Below are 24,388 nucleotides of genomic sequence, written 5' to 3'. Positions count from 1 at the left end.
TTTGGTCCACCTTCCATTAGATCCCATCAGGTTGCCCTTACTACCCTCTGATTGGACAAGGGTCCAGGTTGGCCACCAGTAGTTCTTCTCATGGTTTAGAAGGCCATACACACAGAATGTTTCAATAATGATGTAAACAAACGGTAAACTTAAATCACACAAAAAAAATATCTCGTGAAACGGCATGAAGGTGAAAGTTATTCAAATTAGCATCACCCAAACAGATAAACTTCCTGTCAAATATTTTTGCTTCAAAAAAAGGTGAGGGTGAAGGAAGAGCAGGAGGAAGGGAGATAAAAGACAAAGTTTTCCCAACCAGTAGTGTATGATTCACGGCTTGGGAAGTGGGATCTCTCAGTCAGTGCAAGGTGGTAGGGGTGGAGGCAGCATGGGGAGCTGGAGGACTAGAGGGGCAGAAGCGAGTGGTAGGGGTGGTGGAGTGGGGAGCTGGAGGACTAGAGGGGAAGAAGCAGGTGGTAAGGGTGTTGGAGTGGGGGGCTGGAGGACTAGAGGAGGGGAAGAAGCAGGTGGTAAGGGTGGTGGAGTGGGGGGCTGGAGGACTAGAGGAGGGGAAGAAGCTGGTGGTAAGGGTGTTGGAGTGGGGGCTGGAGGACTAGATGAGGAGAAGAAGCGGGTTGTAGGGGTGGTGGAGTGGGGTGCTGGAGGACTAGAGGAGGGGAAGAAGCAGGTGGTAAGGGTGGTGGAGTGGGGAGCTGGAGGACTAGAGGGGAAGAAGCGAGTGGTAGGGGTGGTGGAGTGGGGGGCTGGAGGACTAGAGGAGGGGAAGAAGCTGGTGGTAAGGGTGTTGGAGTGGGGGCTGGAGGACTAGATGAGGAGAAGAAGCGGGTTGTAGGGGTGGTGGAGTGGGGTGCTGGAGGACTAGAGGAGGGGAAGAAGCAGGTGGTAAGGGTGGTGGAGTGGGGAGCTGGAGGACTAGAGGGGAAGAAGCGAGTGGTAGGGGTGGTGGAGTGGGGGCTGGAGGACTAGAGGAGGGGAAGAAGCAGGTGGTAAGGATGGTGGAGTGGGGGCTGGAGGACTAGAGGAGGGGAAGAAGCTGGTGGTAAGGGTGGTGGAGTGGGGAGCTGGAGTACTAGAGGAGGGGAAGAAGCTGGTGGTAAGGGTGGTGGAGTGGGGGGCTGGAGGACTAGAGGGGAAGAAGCAGGTGGTAAGGGTGTTGGAGTGGGGGGCTGGAGGACTAGAGGAGGGTAAGAAGCTGGTGGTAAGGGTGTTGGAGTGGGGGGCTGGAGACCTAGAGGAGGGGAAGAGGCAGGTGGTAAGGGTGGTGGAGTGGGGGCTGGAGGACTAGAGGAGGGGAAGAGGCAGGTGGTAAGAGTGGTGGAGTGGGGGCTGGAGGACTAGAGGAGGGGAAGATGCAGGTGGTAAGGGTGTTGGAGTGGGGGGCTGGAGGACTAGAGGAGGGGAAGAAGCAGGTGGTAAGGGTGGTGGAGTGGGGGCTGGAGGACTAGAGGAGGGTAAGAAGCGGGTGGTAAGGGTGTTGGAGTGGAGGGCTGGAGGACTAAAGGAGGGGAAGAAGCAGGTGGTAAGGGTGTTGGAGTGGGGGGCTGGAGGACTAGTGGAGGGGAAGAAGCAGGTGGTAAGGGTGGTGGAGTGGGGTGCTGGAGGACTAGATGAGGGGAAGAAGTGGGTGGTAGGGGTGTTGGAGTGGGGGGCTGGAGGACTAAAGAAGGGATTAGAGGTGGTAAGAGTGGCGGCGTGGGGGGCTGGAGGACTAAAGAAGGGGTTAGAGGTGACGTGGGGGGCTCCAGAACTATTGGAGGGAGAGTCAGGCTGGGTGTTGTTCCTCCAGGGTGGGAGTGGATGTCTGGGTTGTGGAGCCGTTGGCTTTGCTCTTGCTCTTGGGCAGCAGCTTGCGGTTCAACATCCGGCTGAATGTGGCTGTGCGTTTCTCTCGGTCCACCGTCACAGGTTGCTCCAGGTACACCAGGTCGTTGTGCGACTGGCTCATACCCGGGTCCTTGCACTGGCGGCGCCGGCGGAAGAACAGCTTGGCACTCTTTTGAAGGAAGCCGCTTCCTGGTGGGAGGAAGAGGAGAAAAGAAGACGAGGTTGTCGTAAATTAATATAATTCAACAATAACTGAAATTGTGTCATCTATATGGGAAGTAGTTTGGGGATGGGGTTGCTGTGTTTTGGGGGTGGCAAAGTGGGGTGTAGAAATACATCCACCAGTTGAAGCTCATTTACTGTACTTCGCCAAATAGCATTTTAGAGTTTTAAAATTGTGTAGAAGAGCAAAAACAAAATGTCTCCCAGACATTACCACCCCAATATGAGCTTTATATTTGGTTTCAAGGTCTGCGGAATAGCCTGTACAACGTACTACTCAAACTCATCATACATGCTGTAGCCTACATTGACTCATTCATCCTACTTGTGGAGCAGTGCATACACTGCAAAATGACAGATGCAAAATACACGCTATCAATGCCCACTAAATACCGACATCAATGTGAAAGTAACCAGAGCATAAAACAGCTGACGCGAATGCAAACTAAGCCAGATAAATCCTATACATGCACTGAAATAAAAGGCACACATAGGAATGACAGACAGACAAACAAACTCGACCAAGGAATGAAGAAAGATCTACACAGTAAGGACGCGCCTATGATTCAGCACCGCTGAATGGACAGCGCCTCGGTACAGGTAGGCATAGTGGAGCTCCATGGGGTGTGGCTGAACGGACAGCGTCTCTGTCTAGTACCCAGCTAGAATAAGGCTATTCAGTTTGTGGGCAGTTAGACATTAACTGGGCACAGTCGAGTAGCCTACAATGCTTATATGAAAACCATCAGAGTGACAGGTGGAAATGCATTATACCAGAGGCAGGCAGGCTAAAGGTAGGGATGCAGGCAAAGGATGATGATGTTGGTCTACATCAAGAAGAAAATAAGTTAGCCCAACTAGGTAATCATTAATTATTTACAATTCCTCAATTATCATTCTGTCACTGCAAGACAATGCAGATTTGTTATAGCCTACAAGTGTTAATGTCTTTGAAGCCAAAAAGACATACAATGCATTCGGAAAGTATTCAGACCGCTTGACTTTTTCCACATTTTGTTATGTTACAACCGTCTTCTAAAATTGATTAAAATGGTTGTTTCCCCCTTCATAAATCTACAAACAATACCCCATAATTACAAAGCAAAAACTGGTTTAAACATTTTTGGAAATGTATTAAGAATAAAAAATTGAAATATCACATTTACAGTGCCTTGCGAAAGTATTCGGCCCCCTTGAACTTTGCGACCTTTTGCCACATTTCAGGCTTCAAACATAAAGATATAAAACTGTATTTTTTTGTGAAGAATCAACAACAAGTGGGACACAATCATGAAGTACAAAAAGATTTTCCAAGCTTTAAACACCCCAAGGAGCACTGTGCAAGCGATAATATTGAAATGGAAGGAGTATCAGACCACTGTAAATCTACCAAGACCTGGCCGTCCCTCTAAACTTTCAGCTCATACAAGGAGAAGACTGATCAGAGATGCAGCCAAGATGCCTATGATCACTCTGGATGAACTGCAGAGATCTACAGCTGAGGTGGGAGACTCTGTCCATAGGACAACAATCAGTTCTATATTGCACAAATCTGGCCTTTTTGGAAGAGTGGCAAGAAGAAAGCCATTTCTTAAAGATATCCATAAAAAGTGTTGTTTAAAGTTTGCCACACGCCACCTGGGAGACACACCAAACATGTGGAAGAAGGTGCTCTGGTCAGATGAAACCAAAATGTAACTTTTTGGCAACAATGCAAAACGTTATGTTTGGCGTAAAAGCAACACAGCTCATCACCCTGAACACACCATCCCCACTGTCAAACATGGTGGTGGCAGCATCATGGTTTGGGACTGCTTTTCTTCAGCAGGGACAGGGAAGATGGTTAAAATTGATGGGAAGATGGATGGGGCCAAATACAGGACCATTCTGGAAGAAAACCTGATGGAGTCTGCAAAAGACCTGAGACTGGGACGGAGATTTGTCTACCACCAAGACAATGATCCAAAACATAAAGCAAAATCTCCAATGGAATGGTTCAAAAATAAACATATCCAGGTGTTAGAATGGCCAAGTCAAAGTCCAGACCTGAATCCAATCGAGAATCTGTGGAAAGAACTGAAAACTGCTGTTCACAAATGCTCTCCATCCAACCTCACTGAGCTCGAGCTGTTTTGCAAGGAGGAATGGGAAAAAAATGTCAGTCTCTCGATGTGCAAAACTGATAGAGACATACCCCAAGCGACTTACAGCTGTAATCTCAGCAAAAGGTGGCGCTACAAAGTATTAACTTAAGGGGGCTGAATAATTTTGCACGGCCATTTTTTCAGTTTTTGATTTGTTAAAAAAGTTTGAAATATCCAATAAATGTCGTTCAACTTCATGATTGTGTCCCACTTGTTGATTCTTCACAAAAAAATACAGTTTTATATCTTTATGTTTGAAGCCTGAAATGTGGCAAAAGGTCGCAAAGTTCAAGGGGCCCGAATACTTTCGCAAGTCACTGTACATAAGTATTCAGACCCGATTACCGCCTCGATTCTTCTTGGGTTTGACGCTACAAGCTTGGCAAACCTGTATTTGGGGAATTTCTCCCAATTTTCTCTGCAGATCCTCTCAAGCACTGTCAGGTTGGATGGGGAGCGTCGCTTCACTGCTATTTTCAGGTCTCTCCAGAGATGTTTGATCGGGTTCAAGTCCGGGCTCTGGCTGGGCCACTCATGGACATTCAGAGACTTGTCCTGAATCCACTCCTGCGTGGTCTAGGCTGTATGCTTAGGGTTGTTGTCTTGTTGTAAGGCGAACCTTCGTCTCAGTCTGAGGTCCTGGAGCAGGTTTCCAATGATTTCTTTGTACTTTGCTCTGTTCATCTTTCGCTCGATCCTGACTCGTCTCCCAGTCCTTGAAAAACATCCCCACAGCAAGTTGCTGCCACCATCATGCTTCACCGTAGGGATGGTGTCACATTTCCTCCAAAGAGTTTAATCTTGGTTTCATCAGACCAGAGCAGGCTGTCACAGGCCTTTTCCTGAGGAGTGGCTTCCGTCTGGCCATTCTACCATAAAGGCCTGATTGGTGGAGTGTTGCAGAGATGGGAGAACCTTCCAGAAGGACAACCATCTCCACATAGGAACTCTGGAGCTCTGTCAGAGGGACCATCTGATTCTTGGCCACCTCCCTGACCAAGGCCCTTATCCCTCGATTGCTAAGTTAAACCGGGTGGCCAGCTCTAGGAAGAGTCTCATCGTCACTCAATGACCAAGTTAACCTCCACTGTACTCACATACTACCATACCCTTGTCTGTATATTAGGACTTGAATCTATTCTTCCACGCCCAGAAACCTGCTCCTTTTACTCTCCGTTCCGAACACACTAGACGACCAGTTCTTATGGTCTTTAGCCGTACCCTTATCCTACTTCTCCTCTGGTTATGTAGAGGTTAACCCAGGCCCTGCAGCGCCTAGCTCCACTCCCATTCCCCAGGTGATCTAATTTGTTGACTTCTGTAACCGTAAAAGCCTTGGTATCATGCATGTTAACACTAAGCCTCCTCCCTAAGTTTGTTTTATTCACTGCTTTAGCACTCTCTGCCAACCCAGATGTCCTAGCCATGCTTGAATCCTGGCTTAGGAAGGCCACGAAAAATCCTGAAATTTCCATCCCTAACAATAACATTTTTCCAACAAGATAGAACTGCCAAATGTGGCCGAGTTGCAATCTACTGCAGAGATAGCTTGCAGAGTCCTGTCATACTATCCAGGTCTATGCCCAAACAATTCGAGCTTCTACTTTAAAAAAAATTCACCTTTCCAGAAACAAGTCTCTCACCGTTGCCGCTTGTTAAAGACCACCTTCAGCCCTCAGCTTTGCCCTGGACACCATATGTGAATTGACTGCCCCCCATCAATCTTCAGAGTTCGTACTGTGATGAGACATAAACTGGGACATGCTTAACACCCCGGCCGACCTACAATCTAAGCTAGATGCCCTCAATCTCACACAAATCATCAAGGAACCTACCAGGTACAACCCTAAATCCGTAACCATGAGCACCCTGTTAGATATCATCCTGACCAACTTGCCTTCGAAAAAATACACCTCTGCTGTCTTCAACCAGGATCTTTGTGATCCTTGCCTGTGTGTGTAATGGGTCCACGGTCAAACGACCACCCCTCATCACTGTCAAACACTCCCTAAAATATTTCAGCAAACAGGCCTTTCTAATCGACCTGGCCCAGGTATCCTGGAAGGATACTAACCTCATCCTGTCAGTAGAGGATGCCTGGTTGCTTTTTAAAAGTGATTTCCTCTCCATCTTATATAAGCATGCCCCATTCAAAAAATGTAGAACTAAGAACAGATATAGCCTTTCGTTCACCCCAGACTTGACAGCCCTTGACCAGCACAATATCATCCTGTGGAGTTCTGCATTAGCATCGAATAGCACACGCAATATGCAACTTTTCAGGGAAGTCAGGAACCAATATACTCAGTCAGTTAGGAAAGCTAAGGATAGCTTTTTCAAACAGAAATGTTCAACCTGTAGCACAAATTTCAAAAGGTTTTGGGACACTGTAAAGTCCATGGAGAATAAGAGCACCTCCACCCAGCTGCCCACTGCACTGAGGATAGGAAACATTGTCACCACCGATAAATCTACAATAATTGATCATTTCATTAAGCATTTTTCTATGGCTGGCCATAGCTACCCATACCCCGGCCAACATCTCAGCACCCCCTGTAGCAACTTGCACAACCCAGCACCACCGCTTCTCCTTCATCCAAATCCTGACAGCTGATGTTCTGAAAAAGCTATAACACCTGGATCCCTACCAAATCAGCTGGGCTAGACAATCTGAAACCCTCTCTTTTAAAAATTATCCGCTAAAATTGTTGCAACCCTTATTACTAGCCTGTTCAACCTCTCATATCGTCTGAGATCCCCAAAGATTGGAAAACTGGGGGAGACACTCTTGACCTAAACTGTTATAGACCTATATCCATCCTGCCCTGCCAGTCAAGTTAACAAACAGATCACCTACTATTTCGAATCCCACCGCACCTTCTCCACTAGGCAATCTGGTTTCCGAGCTGGTCATGGGTGCACCTTGAAAATAAAATAGCCGCACACTCTTGGAGCTCAGATGCAAAAATGTAATACCAACGTTTCGACAGCCAAGCTGTCTTCATCAGGGTATATTCACAAACACTGCGGGATGACTCGTTTATATAGTGTCAAAAGACACAGGTGTCTGTAATCATGGCCAGGAGTGGCCTAATATCATTGGTTAATAATCAAATATTAAAATGTCATACAAAGAACAGCATACAAACAAATGGATAGCATACGATCATAGATTAATTTAACTATACAAGTTTACACACAATTACAATGGCAAAGTCACAATAATCACAAGAATGGCTTCAGATCAAAGTCTACGTTGAGACCGAAGGGCGCAAGGGTCTTTAAATTAAAGATCCAGGAAGCCTCTCGTTTTAACAATAAATTATCAAGGTTACCCCCTCTCCTAGGGAGGGTGACATGTTCGATGCCAATATAACGCAGAGACGAAATCGAGTGGCCTGCCTCCAAGAATGGGTGCACCTCAGCCACGCTCAAGGTCCTAAACGATATCATAACCACCATCGATAAAAGACAGTACTGTGCAGCCGTATTCATCGACCTGGCCAAGGCTTTCGAATCTGTCAATCATCACATTCTTATTGGCAGAATCAATAGCATTGGCTCTCAAATGACTGCCTCGCCTGGTTCAACAACTACGTCTCAGACAGAGTTCAGTGTGTCAAATCGGAGGGCCTGTTGTCCGGACCTCTGGCAGTCTATGGGGGTGCCACAGGGTTAAATTCTCTGGCCGACTCTTTTCTCTGTATATATCAATGATGTCGCTCTTGCTGCTGGTGATTAGCTGATCCACCTCTACGCAGACGACACCATTCTGTATACATCTGGACCTTCTTTGGACACTATGCTAACAAACTGCCAAATGAGCTTCAATGCCATACAACACTCCTTTCGAGGCCTCCGACTGCTTTAAAAATGCAAGTAAAACTAAGTGCAAGCTCTTCAACCGATTGCTGCCCGCACTCTCCCGCCCGACTAGCATCACTACTCTGGACGGTTCTGAATATGTGGACAGCTACAAATACCTAGGTGTCTGGTTACACTGTAAACTCTCCTTCCCGACTGACATCAAGCATCTCAAATCCAAAATTAAATCTAGAATTGGCTTCTTATTTCGCAAACAAAGTCTCCTTCACTCATGCTGCCAAACATTCCCTCGTAAAACTGACTATCCTACCCATCCTTGACTTCGGTGATGTCAGTTACAAAATAGCCTACAACACTACTCAGTAAATTGGATGCAGTCTATCACAGTGCCACCCATTTTGTTACTAAAGCCCCATATACTACCCACCACTGCGACCTGTACGCTCTCGTTGGCTGGCCCTCACTACATATTCGTCGCAAAACCCACTGGCTCCAGGACATCTATAGGTCTATGCTAGGTAATGCCCCGCCTTATCTCAGCTCACTGGTCACCATAGCAACACCCACCCATAGTACGAGCTCCAGCAGGTATATTTCACTGGTCATCCCCAAAGCCAACACTTCCTTTGGCCGCCTTTCCTTCCAGTTCTCTGCTGCCAATGACTGGAACAAATTGCAAAAATCACTGAAGCTGGATTCTTATATCTCCCTTTCTAACTTTAAGAATCAGCTATCAGAGCAGCTTACTGATCACTGTACCTGTACACAGCCAATCTGTAATTAGCACACCCAACTACCTCATCCCCATATTATTACTCACCCTCTTGTGGGGGAGGAGCTGTAAGTTACTGTGAGCGAGTTGTGACGGCCCTGAATTTTTCTGAACCGTCTCAGTGCAGCTCCTTCCAATAGGACGCTTTCCCTTTAATTCCCAATTAAATAGCCAGCATCAGCTGCGCAAAAGTGGGGTTGTGATGGAGACGTGAATGAGGATGTGTTCAACCCTCAGTTCCGAAGCTTCTCTATTCCATGGTTTTGTTGCCGTTTAAAACGTGTGTTTAGAGTTTACCCAGGATCGGATCCACTCTTTGCGTCCGTGGACTACACCTCTCCGTCCGTGGACTACACCTCTCCGTCCGTGGACTACACCTCTCCGTCCGTGGACTACACCTCTCCGTCCGTGGACTACACCTCTCTGTTCTTCGTGGCCTTTTTCCGCTGGAGATCTGTTGGCGGATTGGATTGTCTGACTGACCGACTGACTACAACCTTTTTGTATACGGTATTTCATTTGTTTTGATGTCATGTATAAGGTGATGATTTATGTAGTTAGTTGTAGTTGAGGACTTAGTAAGAGTTGATATGCGTTAAAGTTCTGTGGTAAAATAATTGTTATATTGATTGTATGATTAATACAGGGTTTACGCTACACTTGAATGAAAGGACAAACATTGCGTGACAAAAGTCACTTGAGTTCACTGAACTCCTTTACCAGGCTGGACTCTTTTTAGGCCCGAGGTACAGGACATTTCTGGAGGAACCAGAACTCATTGTGATATTATTATATGTGTGTGTGTAATCATTGTTGTTGCTAATACAACCCACGCAAAATAATATAGTTGTTTTTGAAGTTCTTTCCAATGTTTTAAAGGTTTATGAAAAGTTTATTTCCATCCTGACTTTTACATAAGTCCTTTGTATTGGTGTAGACTTGACGGACCAGATGGGACTCATTCCCACCCAAACTAAAAGGAGAAACCAATGTTTTCTCTGGTAGGCACAACCTACCTGGCACCCCTATAAATAATAACCTCAAGTCAAAACCGTTACAGAGTGAAACGGGAAGTAGTGAGGAGGGAGAGAGGAACCAACCAAGCAAGCCAACTTGTGTTAAAGTAGACTAATAGCTGCCACAGCGAGGTTATTTATCATCAAATATGATTACATAGCACCCGTCTTGACTGCATCATACCGGGAGACGCTAATTAAGCTCCCTCTCTCTCCTTTTTCAACATTTTGTTACGATACAGACTTATTCTAAAATGGATTGTTTTTTAAATGGTCATCAATCTACACACAATACCCCATAATGACAAAGTGAAAAAAGGTTTAGAAAAGTTGCTAATTGATAAAAAAAAAAAAATACCTTATGAAAATAAGTACGGTATTTAGACCCTTTGCTATGAGAGTCTAAATTGAGCTCAGGTGCATCCTATTTCCATTAATCATCCTTGAGATGTTTCTACAACTTGGAGTCCACCTGTGGTACAATCAATTGATTGGACATGATGTGGAAAGGCACACACCTGTCTATATAAGTCCCACATGCATGTCAGAGCAAAAACCAAGCAATGAGGCCGAAGGAATTGTCTGTTGAGCTCCGAGACAGGATTGTGTCAAGACACAGATCTGGAGAAGGGTATCCAAAATGTCTGCAGCATTGAAGGTCCCCAAGAATACAGTGGCCTCCATCATTCTTAAATTGATGTTTGGAACCACCAAGACTCTGTTGGCCACCCAGCAAAACTGAGCAATCAGGGAAGAAGGGCCTTGGTCAGGGAGGTGACCAAGAACCTGATGGTCACTGACAGAGCGCCAGAGTTCCTCGGTAGATATGGGAGAACCTTCCAGAAGGACAACCATCTCTGCATCACTCCACCAAACAGACAGAAGCCACTCCTCGGGAAAAGGCACATGACAGCTCACTTCGAGTTTGCCAAAAGGCACCTAAAGGACTCTCAGACCATGAGAAATAAGAATCTCTGGTCTGATGAAACCAAGGTTGACCTCTTTGGCCTGAATGCCAAGTGTCACATCTGGAGGAAACCTGGCACCATCCCTACAGTAAAGCATGGTGGTGGCAGCATCAAACTGTGGAGATCTTTTTCTGTGGCAAGAACTGGAAGACTAGTCAGGCTCGAGGTAAAGATGAACAGAGCAAAGTACAGAGAGATCCTTGATGACTGGGGCAAATTTTCACCTTCCAACAGGACAACGATCCTAAACACATAGCCAAGACAGCGCAGGAGTGGCTTCAGGACAAGTCTCTGAATGTCCATGAGTGGCCCAGTCAGAGCCCGGACTTGAACCTGATCTAATATCTCTGGAGTGACCTGAAAATAGTTGTACAGCGATGCTCCCCATCAAACCTGACAGAGTTTGAGAGGATCTGCAGAGAATGGGAGTAACTTCCCAAATACAGGTTTGCCAAGCTTGTAGTGACATACCCAAGAAGAATCGAGGCTGTATTGCGACCAAAGGTCTGAGTAAAGGGTCTGAATACTTACACAAATGTGATATTTTATTTCTTTACTTTGTATGCGAAAAAAATAAAAAGCTGTTTTTGCTTTGTCATTGTGTGTAGATTTATGAAAGAAAAAAATGATTTTAATTTTTATGGCTGCAGGGGCAGTATTGAGTAGCTTGGATGAAAAGGTGCCCATTGTAAACAGCCAGCTCCTGTCTCAGTTGCTAATATATGCATATTATTATTAGTATTGGATAGAAAACACTTAAGTTTCTAAAACGGTTTGAATTATGTCTGTGTATAACAGAACTCATATCGCAGGCAAAAACCTGAGAAATTCCACTTCCTGTTTGTATTTTTTCTGGGGGTGGCAGATTTTCAACCAAGCTCATTGAAATTACAGCGAGATATGGATGAGTTTTCACTTCCTACGCCTTCCACTAGATGTCAACAGTCAATAGAACGTTGTCTGATGACTAATGTGAAGGGGGGGTCGAATGAGACAGGAAATAGTCACCACTGCCACGATTTGACCATGCTTTCACCATGCGCGTTCACAGAGGAAGGACTTGCATTCCACCGGTCATCTGAAGTCATTCTATTTCTCCTGTTGGAATGTTATTCAAGATATATGTAAATGCATATGTATATGTATATGTACTGTTCTGAGCTCCGTCTCAGATTATTGCATGGGTTGCTTTTTCCGTAAACTTTTTTTGAAATCTGACACAGCGGTTGCATTAAGGAGAGGTATATATATAATTCCAAGTGTATAACTTGTATTATCATCTACATTTATGATGAGTATTTCTGTTGAAACGATGTGGCTATGCAAAATCACTTGATGTTTTTGGAACTAGTGAATCTAATACGCCACTGTAAACTGATTTTTTTATATAAATATGAACTTTATCAAACAAAACATGCATGTATTGTGTAACATGAAGTCCCATGAGTGTCATCTGATGAAGATAATTCAAGGTTAGTGATTCATTTTCTCTCTATTTCTGCTTTTTGTGAATGCTATATTTCGCTGGAAAATGGCTGTGCTAGTGGTTTGGTGGAGACCTAACATAATCGTTTGTAGTGCTTTTGCTGAAAAGCATATTTGAAATCGGACACTTTGGTGGGATTAACAACAAGATTAACTTTAAAATGATATAAGACATGTATGTTTTAGGAATTGTAATTATGAGATTTCTGTGGTTTGAATTTGGCGCCCTCTATTTTCACTGGTAGTTGTCATATCGATCCCGTTCGCGGGATTGCAGCCATAACAAGTTAATACATTTTTAAATAAGGCTGTAACGTAACAAAATGTGGAAAAGGTCAAGGGGTCTGAATACTTCCCGAATGCACTGTAGTTCCAAGTTGGCTAGACTTGAAATATAAATATTAGCGGGCTACTCACCAGCATGTGGACTTGCTTGAAAGATTGTTTATGAAACCCCTGTTAATTTTCTGTTTTGCCTGCTACAAATCAAATCAAATTTATTTATATAGCCCTTCGTACATCAGCTGATATCTCAAAGTGCTGTACAGAAACCCAGCCTAAAACCCCAAACAGCAAACAATGCAGGTAACGAGAAGTTAGTCATTATTAGTGAATGTGCATTATGCATGGTTCTAGTTACATTTTTAACAAAAAAACACATTTTAATAGACAGACTTGAAAGCCAGATCAATGATTATTGCAAAAAAAAGGATATAATTTCACAAACCGGAAATTCTTTAGATCATTGAAAATGCAGTGTATTTGACCTTTAATTGTACAACAAAGCTTATTTAGAGAAAACATTATTTTTTTTAAGTGATATATTGTGAATCGTTAAGATATGTATTTTAGGCCATATTGCCTAGCCCCAACTCTGGTCTTGAAAAATAGCACCGACCTTGATAGAAGTGCACCTAAAACTGCTCCTACAATGCAGCTTGGAGCTGTTGCAGCCTAAAAGATGTTATACCATCTGAAAGAAAATGTGAATTTCACATTTCATAGATGGATAGCATGCTAGTCTAGTCACTACTGTACCAAGCTACTAACAGCTGCTTGTGAGGTAACTTACTCTTCAGGAAAACATTTCTGGTTAGCAATGGTGTCCTCTTTAAGATGGCAAAGAATAAAGAGACAAGGGAAGGGTGGAGATAGGAGGAAGGAAAAATGAGAAGACTGGAGTGGTGACCAGGATCATAAGGACTTGAGTGATATGCCCGGTACAATATTTTAGGAGAGAATAAGGCTAAAAATAGACAACAATAAGATCTTAAAGATTTGCCACAGTCCCGGCATAGGGCACCATCCCATAAACTCTCACCTCTGCTCTTTTTGGAGCCTGACTCTGAGATGCAGATGGACATGGAGGTTTTATCTGCATCTCTGTCTATGTCCTCTTCTGCTTGGCTCTCCCAGTCCTCCGGGGCCTGCTGGGCTTGAGCCTGGACAACTCCACTGGGGCCCTCCTGGGGTTCTGACCACGCCTCCGGAAGGTTGCTACTGGCTCCTACTACTGAAGCAGTCGCCACAGAAATCTCCTGAGAACCCTGCTCCGACATGGAGGCATCCATCGCAGCAGCGTAGCCCACCATCAATGCCATCTCATCATCCTGAGAAAGAGGGGTCTAGGAAATGGAGTACAGAATAGAAAACCCACTCTTAACATTTCAAAAAGAAGAGCTGAAGAGCCTCTAAGAGGTAGAGAGTAGCCTAGCGTTTAGAGCTTTGGGCCAGTAACCAAAAGGTTGCTAGTTTGAAACCCCAAACCAACGTGAAAAAAAAATGTTGCTCTGCCCTTGAGCAAGGCACTTAACTAATTGCTCCAGGGTCACCATCAATTATGGCTGATCCCTGATTGTGACCACAATTGTTGTGGATATGCAAAAAACATTTGCATTCCACACTTGTGCAGGTTACCCACTTGCTAATGCAGTGAAAATGGGCAAATATAAGCATCCCCTATTTGACCTTTGGAGTGTACTGCCGAGCTGCTCTGTATGGTATGCCTTTGAGTTCAAATGTCTTTGGGTTTCAGAAAATCCCTAACCAAATCTTACGTATTATTATGGTACCTTGGCCACTCCTGAGATGATGATGGTGCTCTTCTTGACCGGGGACTTGAGCTTCTGCTTGGCTGACTCGTGGAGCTGGCGGATGGCGGCCTCTGCCACGGGATCGGACCCATTGAGCATAAGCAGCTCTGTGTCGGAGGAGGACAGGGCCTTACTCCCCATCGTCCCCAGCATGGATGGCTGCTCTGACACCCTCCGAGACGACAGCTTGGACTTGGTGCCGCTGGGAGGCTTCATGGGGGTCTCTGAAAACATTCAAGATCACTTGGATAAGATCCTTATCATTTTATTGACATTAATACTGGTAATTGCATTCTATACATTTTAAAATGTATAGAGTTCAAATAAGCTGAGCCCATCTCCTGTAAGCAACATCTCATAGTAATGCCTAGACAAGAGGCAGTCATGTGTTGAAAGAAAAGTCCAAAAGCCTCAACATCAAAGCCCCAGAGAATAGTTGTCGATAGTATGTGGACAAGGAGGACTATATTACCTCCAAATTACTGCCATACATTTACATTTTAGTCATTTAGCAGACCCTCTTAGACAGAGCGACTTACAGGAGCAATTCAGGTTAAGTGCCTTGCTCAAGGGCACATTAACAGATTTTCCATCTAGTTGGCCCAGGATTCGAACCAGCAACCTTTCAGTAATTGGCCCAAAGCTCTTAACCTCTAGGCTACCTGCTGTCATACTTTTGGGGTTCCATCTTAAACGTTAATTGTATTGTTAAAGACTCAATACGTACGCTGGGTGGGATTTTTGCTCAGTCCAGGCAGTAGTGGTCGAGCTGGTTTACTCTTTACTGCAGTGATTGTGGTGACCACAGTACCGCAGGGCATGACCGTGCGGTCCATTTCCACTCTCTTAGTGAGGGCTGGAGTAGGGGGCTGCCACGACCGCACCTCGCTAGGTTCCAAGTAGGTAAACTTGGGGACGAGAGAAAGGATGGAATGACATGATTCATTGTGTAAAACGGTAAGGTATTGGATATGAATTTGATATGTATTAAGAAGTTAAAATGTCCAAAGCAGATATTAATATTTCTATATCAAATCATTTCTGGGTAACAATTAAGTAACTTACTATGAATCTTTTCAATAAAATGGCCAAAAACAAACAAAAATAGCTTTTTAGCTAAGAACAATTTGATAAGCAAGAATTTTGCTAAAACGGTCTGGGAGTGAGGAGCGGAAAACTAGCTGTTACTGGCAGAGAGGTTTGGAACTATTTCTTATTGGTCTGTTAACCAACTTACCACCTGGTGATGTCACCAGGCAGGTCATAACTCCATCCTACCAAAACAGGCTGACATTTCAGGTGGTCTTTTTTCACAGCTCTTACAGTAAAAGGGCATTATCATAATTGTCACAATATTATTCCTACCGCAGTGTGAATATATATATAAAAAACACACTGGGCCTTAAAAAAGGTAGTTATCTTGCCTCAGCAGTAAGTGACCCAGTCACTTGGTCTTTGGATATGAGGGCAAATGTTTGCTGTCCTTTGGGTTGCTTCTTCACCAGATGAAAAGGCACAGACACTTGACCCATTAAGGAGTCTGTCAGGAAGACAACACATCCCAATCAGTTTGCTATAACAAGACTTCATACACACAGTTGAAGTCGGAAGTTTACATACACTTAGGTTGGAGTCATTAAAACTTGTTTTTCAACCACTCCAAATTTCTTGTTAACAAACTATAGTTTTGGCAAGTTGTTTATAGGACATCTACTTTGTGCACAAGACACAAGTAATGTTTCCAACAATTGTTTACAGACAGATTATTTCACTTACAATTCACTGTATCACAATTCCAGTGTGTCAGAAGTTTACATACACTAAGTTGCCTGTGCCTTTAAACAGCTTGGAAAATTCCAGAAAATTATGTCATGGCTTTAGAAGCTTCTGATTGACATCATTTGAGGTGTACCTGTGGATGTATTTCAAGGCCTACCTTCAAACTCAGTGCCTCTTTGCTTGACATCATGGGAAAATCAAAAGAAATCAGCAAAGACCTCAGAAAATAAATTGTAGACCTCCACAAGTCTGGTTCATCCTTGGGAGCAATTTCCAAACGCCTGAAGGTACCACGTTCATTTGTACAAACAATAGTATGCAAGTATAAACACCATGGGACCACGCAGCTGTCATTACCACTCAGGAAGGAGACGCAGTCGGTCTCCTGGAGATCAACATACTTCGTTACGAAAAGTGTAAATCAATCCCAGAACAGCTGTAAAGGACCCTGTGAAGATGCTGGATGAAACAGGTACAAAAGTATCTATATCCACAGTAAAACAAGTCCTATATCGACATAACCTGAAAGGCCGCTCAGCAAGGAAGAAGCCACTGCTCCAAAACCGCCATAAAAAAGACAGACTACGGTTAGCAACTGCACATGGGGACAAAGATCGTAATTTTTAGAGAAATGTCCTCTTGTCAGATGAAGCAAAAATAGAACTGTTTGGCCATAATGACCATCGTTATGTTTGGAGGGAAAAGGGGGAGGCTTGCAAGCTGAAGAACACCATCCCAATCGTGAAGCATGGGGGTGGCAGCATCATGTTGTTGGGGGTGCTTTGCTGCAGGAGGGACTTGTGCACTTCACAAAATAGATAGCATACTTCCAAAGTTGTGGCAAAATAGCTTAAGTACAACAAAGTCAAGGTATTGGAGTGGCCATCACTAAGCCCTGACCTCAATTCTATGGAAAATTTGTGGAAGGAACTGAAAATGCTACCAAATACTAATTGAGCATATGCAAACTTCTGACCCAGTGGGAATGTGATGAAAGAAATAAAAGCTGAAATAAATAATCCTCTACTATTACTCTGACATTTCACATTCTTAAAATAAAGTGATCTAACTGACCTAAGACAGGGAATTTTTACTAGGATTAAATGTCAGTAATTGTGAAAAACTGAGTTTAAATGTATGTAAACTTCCGACTTCAACTGTATAATTTTGCTCACAAACATCAATTAAGTCAGTGTATGAGTAAAATGACAACATTTTAAGGCTATCAGACATATTTTAAGGGTGATAAAAAGCTTCAATTGTTCTTAAATTCAAATATTGTGGGTGTGCATCAGATATACTATTAGTATCCTTACCTCTCCCTGTGACTAAATTTAGAGATACAAAACAAATATATACGTACTCTCCTGAGGTTTCCCATCATCCAGCAGCTGAATATTGAGCTCTTTTGATCGTCCATTCAGCTCACTTGGTGAGAAAAAGAGGAACATTTACAAAACTGAGGACGAGCAACAGGAAGACTGAGGGAGCGAGAGGGACTGTGGGTTGGATATTATGCGACTGAGTGGCAAGTGTTTACTAAGAGATTGAGCTCACATGACACTATAATGTCTACTAGCTTCATTTTTTATTTCCATATAAAAAGGGCTCTGTAAAGACTCTCTGGCAGCAGCAGTAGCAGTGGATCTCGAGTCTGGACTCACAAGATGAAGGGCTGGTCCCAGGCTGGGCTGGCTGTGTTTTGTAGGACTGAAGTGGAGAGTTTCTGTGGAGGGTCGTCTAACTGCAGCACACACAGGGGATTCATACTGCCTGCGAAGTGCAAACAACAGAAGAGGAGTTCAACAGAAATGCACAGCCCCATACAAATCAAACACTGGGGTTGATTGGTACAGTACACTGACAACCCAAGTCATGAGCATTATAATTTTTGAACATTAGATTAAGTTGACGTTCAAGTAATTGTTGGAAAACTAAATAAAATTGTTTATTTTACCTTTATTTAACTAGGCAAGTCAGTTAAGAACAAATTCTTATTTTCAATGATGGCCTAGGAACAGTGGGTGAACTGCCTTGTTCAGGGGGAGAACAACAGATTTGTACGTTGTCAGCTAGGGGATTTGAACTTGCAACCTTTCGGTTACTAGTCCAACACTAACACTCTAACCACCAGGCTACACTGCCGCCTCATTGTAATTGACGTTGGATGTCTGAACCTACAGTATTGGAATGAGTTCATTCTATTTCTAATGGTCTGAACACCTTAGTTTAGGCATAAACATTTGTTGGGGCATTAATGCTATTAGCCCATAGAAATGCATTGAATAAAATATTCACTACATGGAACATATTTTAGATTCTTCAAAGTAGCCACCTTTTACCTTGATGACAGCTTTGCACACTCTTGGCATTCTCTAAGCCAGCTTCATGAGGAATGCTTTTCCAACAGTCTTGAAGGAGTTCCCACATATGCTGAATACTTGTTGGCTGCTTTTCCTTCACTCCACGGTCCAACTCATCCCAAATCATCTCAGTTGGGTTGAGGTTGGGTGATTGTGGAGGCCAGGTCATCTGATGCAGCACTCCATTACTCTCCTTGGTCAAATAGCCCTTACACAGCCTGGAGGTGTGTTTTAGGTCATTGTCCTGTTGAAAAACAAATTATATCCCATCTGGTTTGTGCGTAGTGGGACTGGTGTATCGCTGCAGAATGCTGTGGTAGACATGCTGGTTAAGTGTGCATTGAATAAAAATAAAATAAAAATCACAGACAGTGTCACCAGCAAAGCACCCCCAAACCATCACAACTCCTCCTCCATGGTGGGAACCACACATGCGGAGATCATCCGGTCACCTATTCTGTGTCTCACAAAGACACGGTGGTTAGAACCAAAAAAAATCTCCAATTTGGACGCATCAGATCAAAGGACAGATTTCCACCGGTATAATGTCCATTGCTCGTGTTTCTTGGTCCAAGCAAGTCTCTTCTTATTGGTGTCTTCGCAGTCTCCTCTGAACAGTTGATGTTGAGATGTGTCTGTTACTTGAACACTGAAGCATTTATTTGGGCTGCAATTTCTGAGGCTGGTAACTCCAATGAACTTATCCTCTGCAGCAGAGGTAACTCTGGGTCTTCCTATTCTGTGGCGGTCCTCATGGGAGCCAGTCATCATAGAGCTTGATGGTTTTTGCAACTGCACTTGAAGAAACTTTAAAAGTTAACATCAACATTTTCCAGATTGACTGACCTTCATGTCATAAAGTAATGATGGAATGTCATTTCCCTTTGCTTATTTGCACTGTTCTTGCCATAATATGGACTTGGTCTTTTACCAAATAGGGCTATCTTCTGTATACCACCCATACAGTACCTTGTCACAACCCAACTGATTGGCTCAAATGCATTAAAGAAAGAAATTCCACCAATTAAGTTAAGGCACACCTGTTAATTGAAATGCCTTCCAGGTCACTACATCATGAAGCGGGTTGAGAGAATGCCAAGACTGTGCAAAGCTGTCATCAAGACAAAGGGTGGCTACTTTGAAGAATCTGTCATATAAAATATATTTTAATTTATTTAACACTTATTTGGTTACAACATTATTCCATAGTGTTGAGGTCTTCATTATTATTCTACAATGTAGAAAATTGTACAAATAAAGAAAAAACCTTGAATGAGTAGGTGTGTCCAAACTTTTGACTGGTACTGTATATATTTTGGGACATGTATTCAACCCCATATGTTAGGCACTAAACTATATCCATACATATACACTTCCATTAATTTTTTAAAACTGGTCTTGTTCCCAGTCGTGAAAATTTCCATAGGGTCATAATGGTTTGTAGGCCAAACCGTATGGACGCTACAGATGTTTTCGTGAGAAGACCGATTTTCGGGATGTCTCATGGTCTGAAAAACAGATTTAGCTCTGCCACCTTTCACCGCAGATGCGGAAGGGAGATATTGGTGGGTGAGGTAGATTGAGAAGCACCAAAAAACAGATCTCTCTGGCTGAAACAGATGGACTGATGTTTTTTATTGTGATGTAAATTAGATTTTCTCAGGGCTGCCAGAAATTGCAGAAGGGTTAATAGCAAGATAGTTACTTGTAGTGACAGTACATTTACATTGAGTGTACAAAACATTAGGAACACTTGCTCTTTCCATGATAGACTGGCCAGGTGAAAGCTAAGATACCTTATTGATGTCACTTATTAAATCCACTTCAAATAAATCAACTAAAGAGGAGACAAGTTAGAGAGGGATTTTTAAACCTGGAAACAATTGAAACATGGATATGTGCCATTCAGAGGGTGAATGGGCATGACAAAATATTTAAGTGCCTTTGAACAGGGTATGGTAGTTGGTACCAGGCAGGTTTGAATGAGTCAAGAACGGCAACGCTGCTGGGTTTATCCAGCCAACTTGACACAACTGTGGGAAGAATTCAAATCAACATCATCCATGTGGAACGCTTTTGACACCTTGTAGAGTCCATGCACGGACGAATAGAGGCTGTTCTAAGGAAAAAGCGGGGTGAAACTCAATATTAGAAATATCAGTGTACATGTCAATGGCTGAGATAAAGTCAGTCTGGCTATCAGGCTTGTAACTGAATGAATAATGTATCAACTGGTGGAGACACAAGTTGCCCTGGCTATTGCATAGCTGCTGCCTCCTTGGCTTTATGCCACACTGCACATTTCAACAATAAACCCTATCAGCATAGTTGTCCTCTTAGCTTTAATGAAAAAGAAGCAACCGGGGAGAGAAGTGCTGAACACTACACATCTAATTATCAACAGTAATGTATACAGGGAGAGACGCTCTTCTCTCTCCCTGCTGTGGATGATGATCTGCAGCTCTGACAGCTCTGCTACTGTAGGCGAGTTTGGAACCACATTGAGTAGGCTTCAATGGGTTCAACTGATGTCAGAAAATAACAAGTCTCAGAGGCTCCTTGAGGTCCATGCTACTGTTATCTCTGCTGGCAGCCACCACAACATGAGGCACATGTTGCGCTGTAGCAACACTTCATTGTTTTGCCCATGTTTTCATGGTTGAACCAGGTTATGATCCAGTTGTGTCCCTCACCTGCAGCACCGTCCTCCTGCTCCTTACATGTCACCCGGATATTCTTCACCAGCAGCTTCCAGTCGTGAGCGCGGGGGGGCTTGGGCGGTGATGTCACCTGCTTACAGGCCTCCTAGAGAAGCAGACAGAGAACATGCCGATATTAGGCACTAACATATATTATACAGTGGAGAGAAGTGTAGAGCTACAGGGTGTGCATGCTTTTGTTCCAGCCCAGCATTAACACACCTGACTCAGGAACGCGTGGTGTGGAGACTAAGCAACCTAACTATGTTGATATACAGCACTTCTGCATATCAGGCAATCTATCAATAGAGAGGTATAGAAATGGCCAACAGGTGACAGGAGCACAATGTGCTGACAGGGTGCATTTGTTGTTGTAGGTCTTCGACAGGATGACACAGGAGGGAAAATGTATTCATGTCCAGTCTTGTCAAAATGTTCCCGTACTGTCCTGATTCTGCAAAAGTTCTATAAACCCGGAACTTTCCTGGCCCCTCCGGATAAAAATCCCTCCCTCCCGAACTTGTTCTCAACTGGCCTACCTGGTTAAATAAAGGTGAAATTTAAAAAATGGGTCTTCCAAATGGACAATGACCCCAAGCATACTTCCAATGATGTGGCAAAATGGCGTAAGAACAACAAAGTCAAGGTATTGGAGTGGCAATCACAAAGCCCTGACCTCAATCCCATAGAAAATGTGTGGTTTGCGAGCAAGGAGGCATACAAACCTGACTCCGAAACACCAGCTCTGTCAGAAGGAATGGGCCAAAATTCACCCAACTAATTGTGGGAAGCTTGTGGAAGGCTACCTGAAACGTTTGACCCAAGTTAAACAATTTAAAGGCCATGCTTCCATATACTAATTGAGTGTATGTAAACTTCTGACCCATTGGGAATGTGATGAAAGAAATAAAAGCTGAAATAAATCACTCTACTATTATTCTGACATTTCACATTCTTAAAAGAAAGTGGTGATCCTGACTGACCCAAGACAGAGAATTTTTACTAGAACTAAATGTCAGGAATTGTGAAAAACTGTGTGTAAATGTATTTGGCTACGGTGTGTAAACTTCCGACTTCAACTGTACATAGACATGGAACATTATTTACTTTAACAATGTTTACTCATTTCATATGTATATACTGTATTATATAATTTTTTCATATTATATATAATGCTACTCCGACATTGCTGGCTACAACTGGAATGGGTTGATGGAAGGGGAAAATGACCATATATTTTACATTTCATTTTTATTAAGTAAACTATAATAGTTTTTTTCTTTTCCATTTTCACACATTGCATATTTCTATCTCCCCCCCAAAAAAACAGTTTATAACTATTCCTGTACTGCCTGTTCCTTTGGTCTGTCGATCCTGTCCTGACCCACGGGAGTCCTGTTCCAGTGTCAAACTGTAATGTCTTCCTCTCACCTTGACCTCTGTGGCCTGAGCAGGCCTGCAACTCAGCATCACGGAGGGATGCGCCGCACACAGCAGCTGTCTCAGCACGTCCTTTACTGCAGCCACACTTGGGCCTGTAGCATTGTCCTGACAGACAAATGGATCAACACTCCACCATCACATCACTAGCAATCATCTCCATTACAGTTTGACTTGTCAGGACTGATCATTTTTGGAAACATAAAAAACATGTTGAGGTTTGCAGTTTACCCTTAGGAAGTATTGAAGATCTTAGTTTTTCAAATGTTTGCCTTATATATATTTTATACCACAGACTGTGGGTTATGGGCCATACCTGTGTGAAACTAGGGCTGAGCTGCAGGTCCCATGTCTCCAGATGGGACACCCCCCAGGCCATCCAGACCTCTCCTTCAGCCTCCCTTATCTGCAAGTCCAACTGGGGAACAGAGGGCAACAGAAAGGCCATGAGCAACAACACAGTTGTTATATTATCCCAAATACACGCTTCACCCCGGCAGAGTGCAAGCCAACACAATGAGCTGTAATTGAGCAGTCCACCATAGAGAGAAAAAGAGAGTAAGGGAGAGAGAAGGAGAGTGAGCGAATGTGGGAGAGAGACAGACAGAGGGCTATGTGCTAGTGGGAGAGAGGACTGTGTGCTAGTGACTGGGCCATCCTGTCCCAGCATGCCTAGAATCCACTCTGACTGTACAGCCAACTCATTTTCATCAGTAAAAATAGGTTTTGGTCATACTGGAAAAAGTGTAGGCCTTAGTGTTACATAAAGCACAGTACAAATAGAGTCAAGTAATGGTGAGTAAAGTACAGCAACCATATTTTGCCAGAAGCACTACTATTTCCATGGGAGATGTATCATCCATTTGTGGGAAAATGTTAACACAGTATCATTATAGTAATGGGGAATGAATATAGCTTAGTGTCTTATGGTTTAGGAAAAAATACCTGAGAACAAAAGGATTCCATTTATAGTAGCCCATCACATCAGTCACATGAAATGCCCCACTGCAATGATACTACAGTTGTGTTACAACAATGTGTGGTTACACATGGCCAAAGTGCACTAAGCTGCAAAACCACAGAGCGTGTGAGTGAGGCAGAAAGAGAAACACACTGGCTCAATATACTGTTCAAATACATCTTTCACAATCACTCATAACAAGAACAGGGACCATTCTAGTGTCATTCAGTCGCAATGTGAAAAAGGATGAACATATTTCAAAAGGCCTGCCCCCAGGACTTTTCCAGAACAAACTGAAGGAGGGAGTATGAAAAAAAAATAACAATAGCCTCCCTCTACCCCTCCCAAAAACAACAACCAATCCAAAACCCTAACAAAAGGTGTCCTGACCAAACCAAACCTAGTCCTGGCTTTAGATTTTTTTCCTCTCACTGGACTTGTATTTATGACAGGATCCGGCCCACAATGAGGCCACCAGATTTTATTTTAAAAAATAGCTTTAATTTAATTGGGTTAACTTCAACAGCCACTTACTAGCCGTGCATTTGCAACCGCTTAACAACTAGCTCAATAACTTAAGACGGGGTGGAAGCTTATAGAGCTTTATGTAATATACCCACAACACACACTCCGGTTGTCTTTCTCACTTTCATGATGTTCAATATGAAACCACAAGTAGTACTAGGCTACAGCAAGCAACCTAGAGTGAATAACCAGCAGAGGGAAAGGCTAGATCGCTAAACATTATGGGTGAGACCGAGTCAGAGATTTGACTT

The 24,388-nt window shown here is 43.5% G+C and overlaps 1 protein-coding gene across 2 annotated transcripts in view; it reads right to left on the bottom strand.

Moving 5' to 3' along the window:
• LOC124010452 (C2 domain-containing protein 2-like) overlaps positions 1–24,388 on the bottom strand; it is a 28,298-nt gene continuing 3,910 nt past the window's right edge. Inside the window, exons 4-14 of one of the 2 annotated variants that reach the window (XM_046322898.1) lie at positions 22,968–23,069; positions 22,643–22,759; positions 21,206–21,317; positions 17,814–17,922; positions 17,513–17,577; positions 15,795–15,910; positions 15,098–15,278; positions 14,350–14,594; positions 13,599–13,902; positions 13,350–13,386; positions 1–2,034 (exon numbers count right to left, since the gene is read on the bottom strand). In XM_046322898.1, coding sequence (XP_046178854.1) covers positions 1,410–2,034; positions 13,350–13,386; positions 13,599–13,902; positions 14,350–14,594; positions 15,098–15,278; positions 15,795–15,910; positions 17,513–17,577; positions 17,814–17,922; positions 21,206–21,317; positions 22,643–22,759; positions 22,968–23,069 — 2,013 coding nt within the window. In that variant the 3' untranslated portion in view covers positions 1–1,409. The remainder of the gene's footprint in view (positions 2,035–13,349; positions 13,387–13,598; positions 13,903–14,349; positions 14,595–15,097; positions 15,279–15,794; positions 15,911–17,512; positions 17,578–17,813; positions 17,923–21,205; positions 21,318–22,642; positions 22,760–22,967; positions 23,070–24,388) is intronic. The other variant, XM_046322906.1, reaches the window with a different exon arrangement.

This window comes from Oncorhynchus gorbuscha, linkage group LG02, assembly GCF_021184085.1.
Source record: "Oncorhynchus gorbuscha isolate QuinsamMale2020 ecotype Even-year linkage group LG02, OgorEven_v1.0, whole genome shotgun sequence".
Classification (NCBI taxonomy): Eukaryota; Metazoa; Chordata; class Actinopteri; order Salmoniformes; family Salmonidae; genus Oncorhynchus; species Oncorhynchus gorbuscha.
The sequence above is the reverse complement of the archived record's forward strand: the minus strand, read 5'-3'. Positions and strand labels throughout refer to the sequence as shown.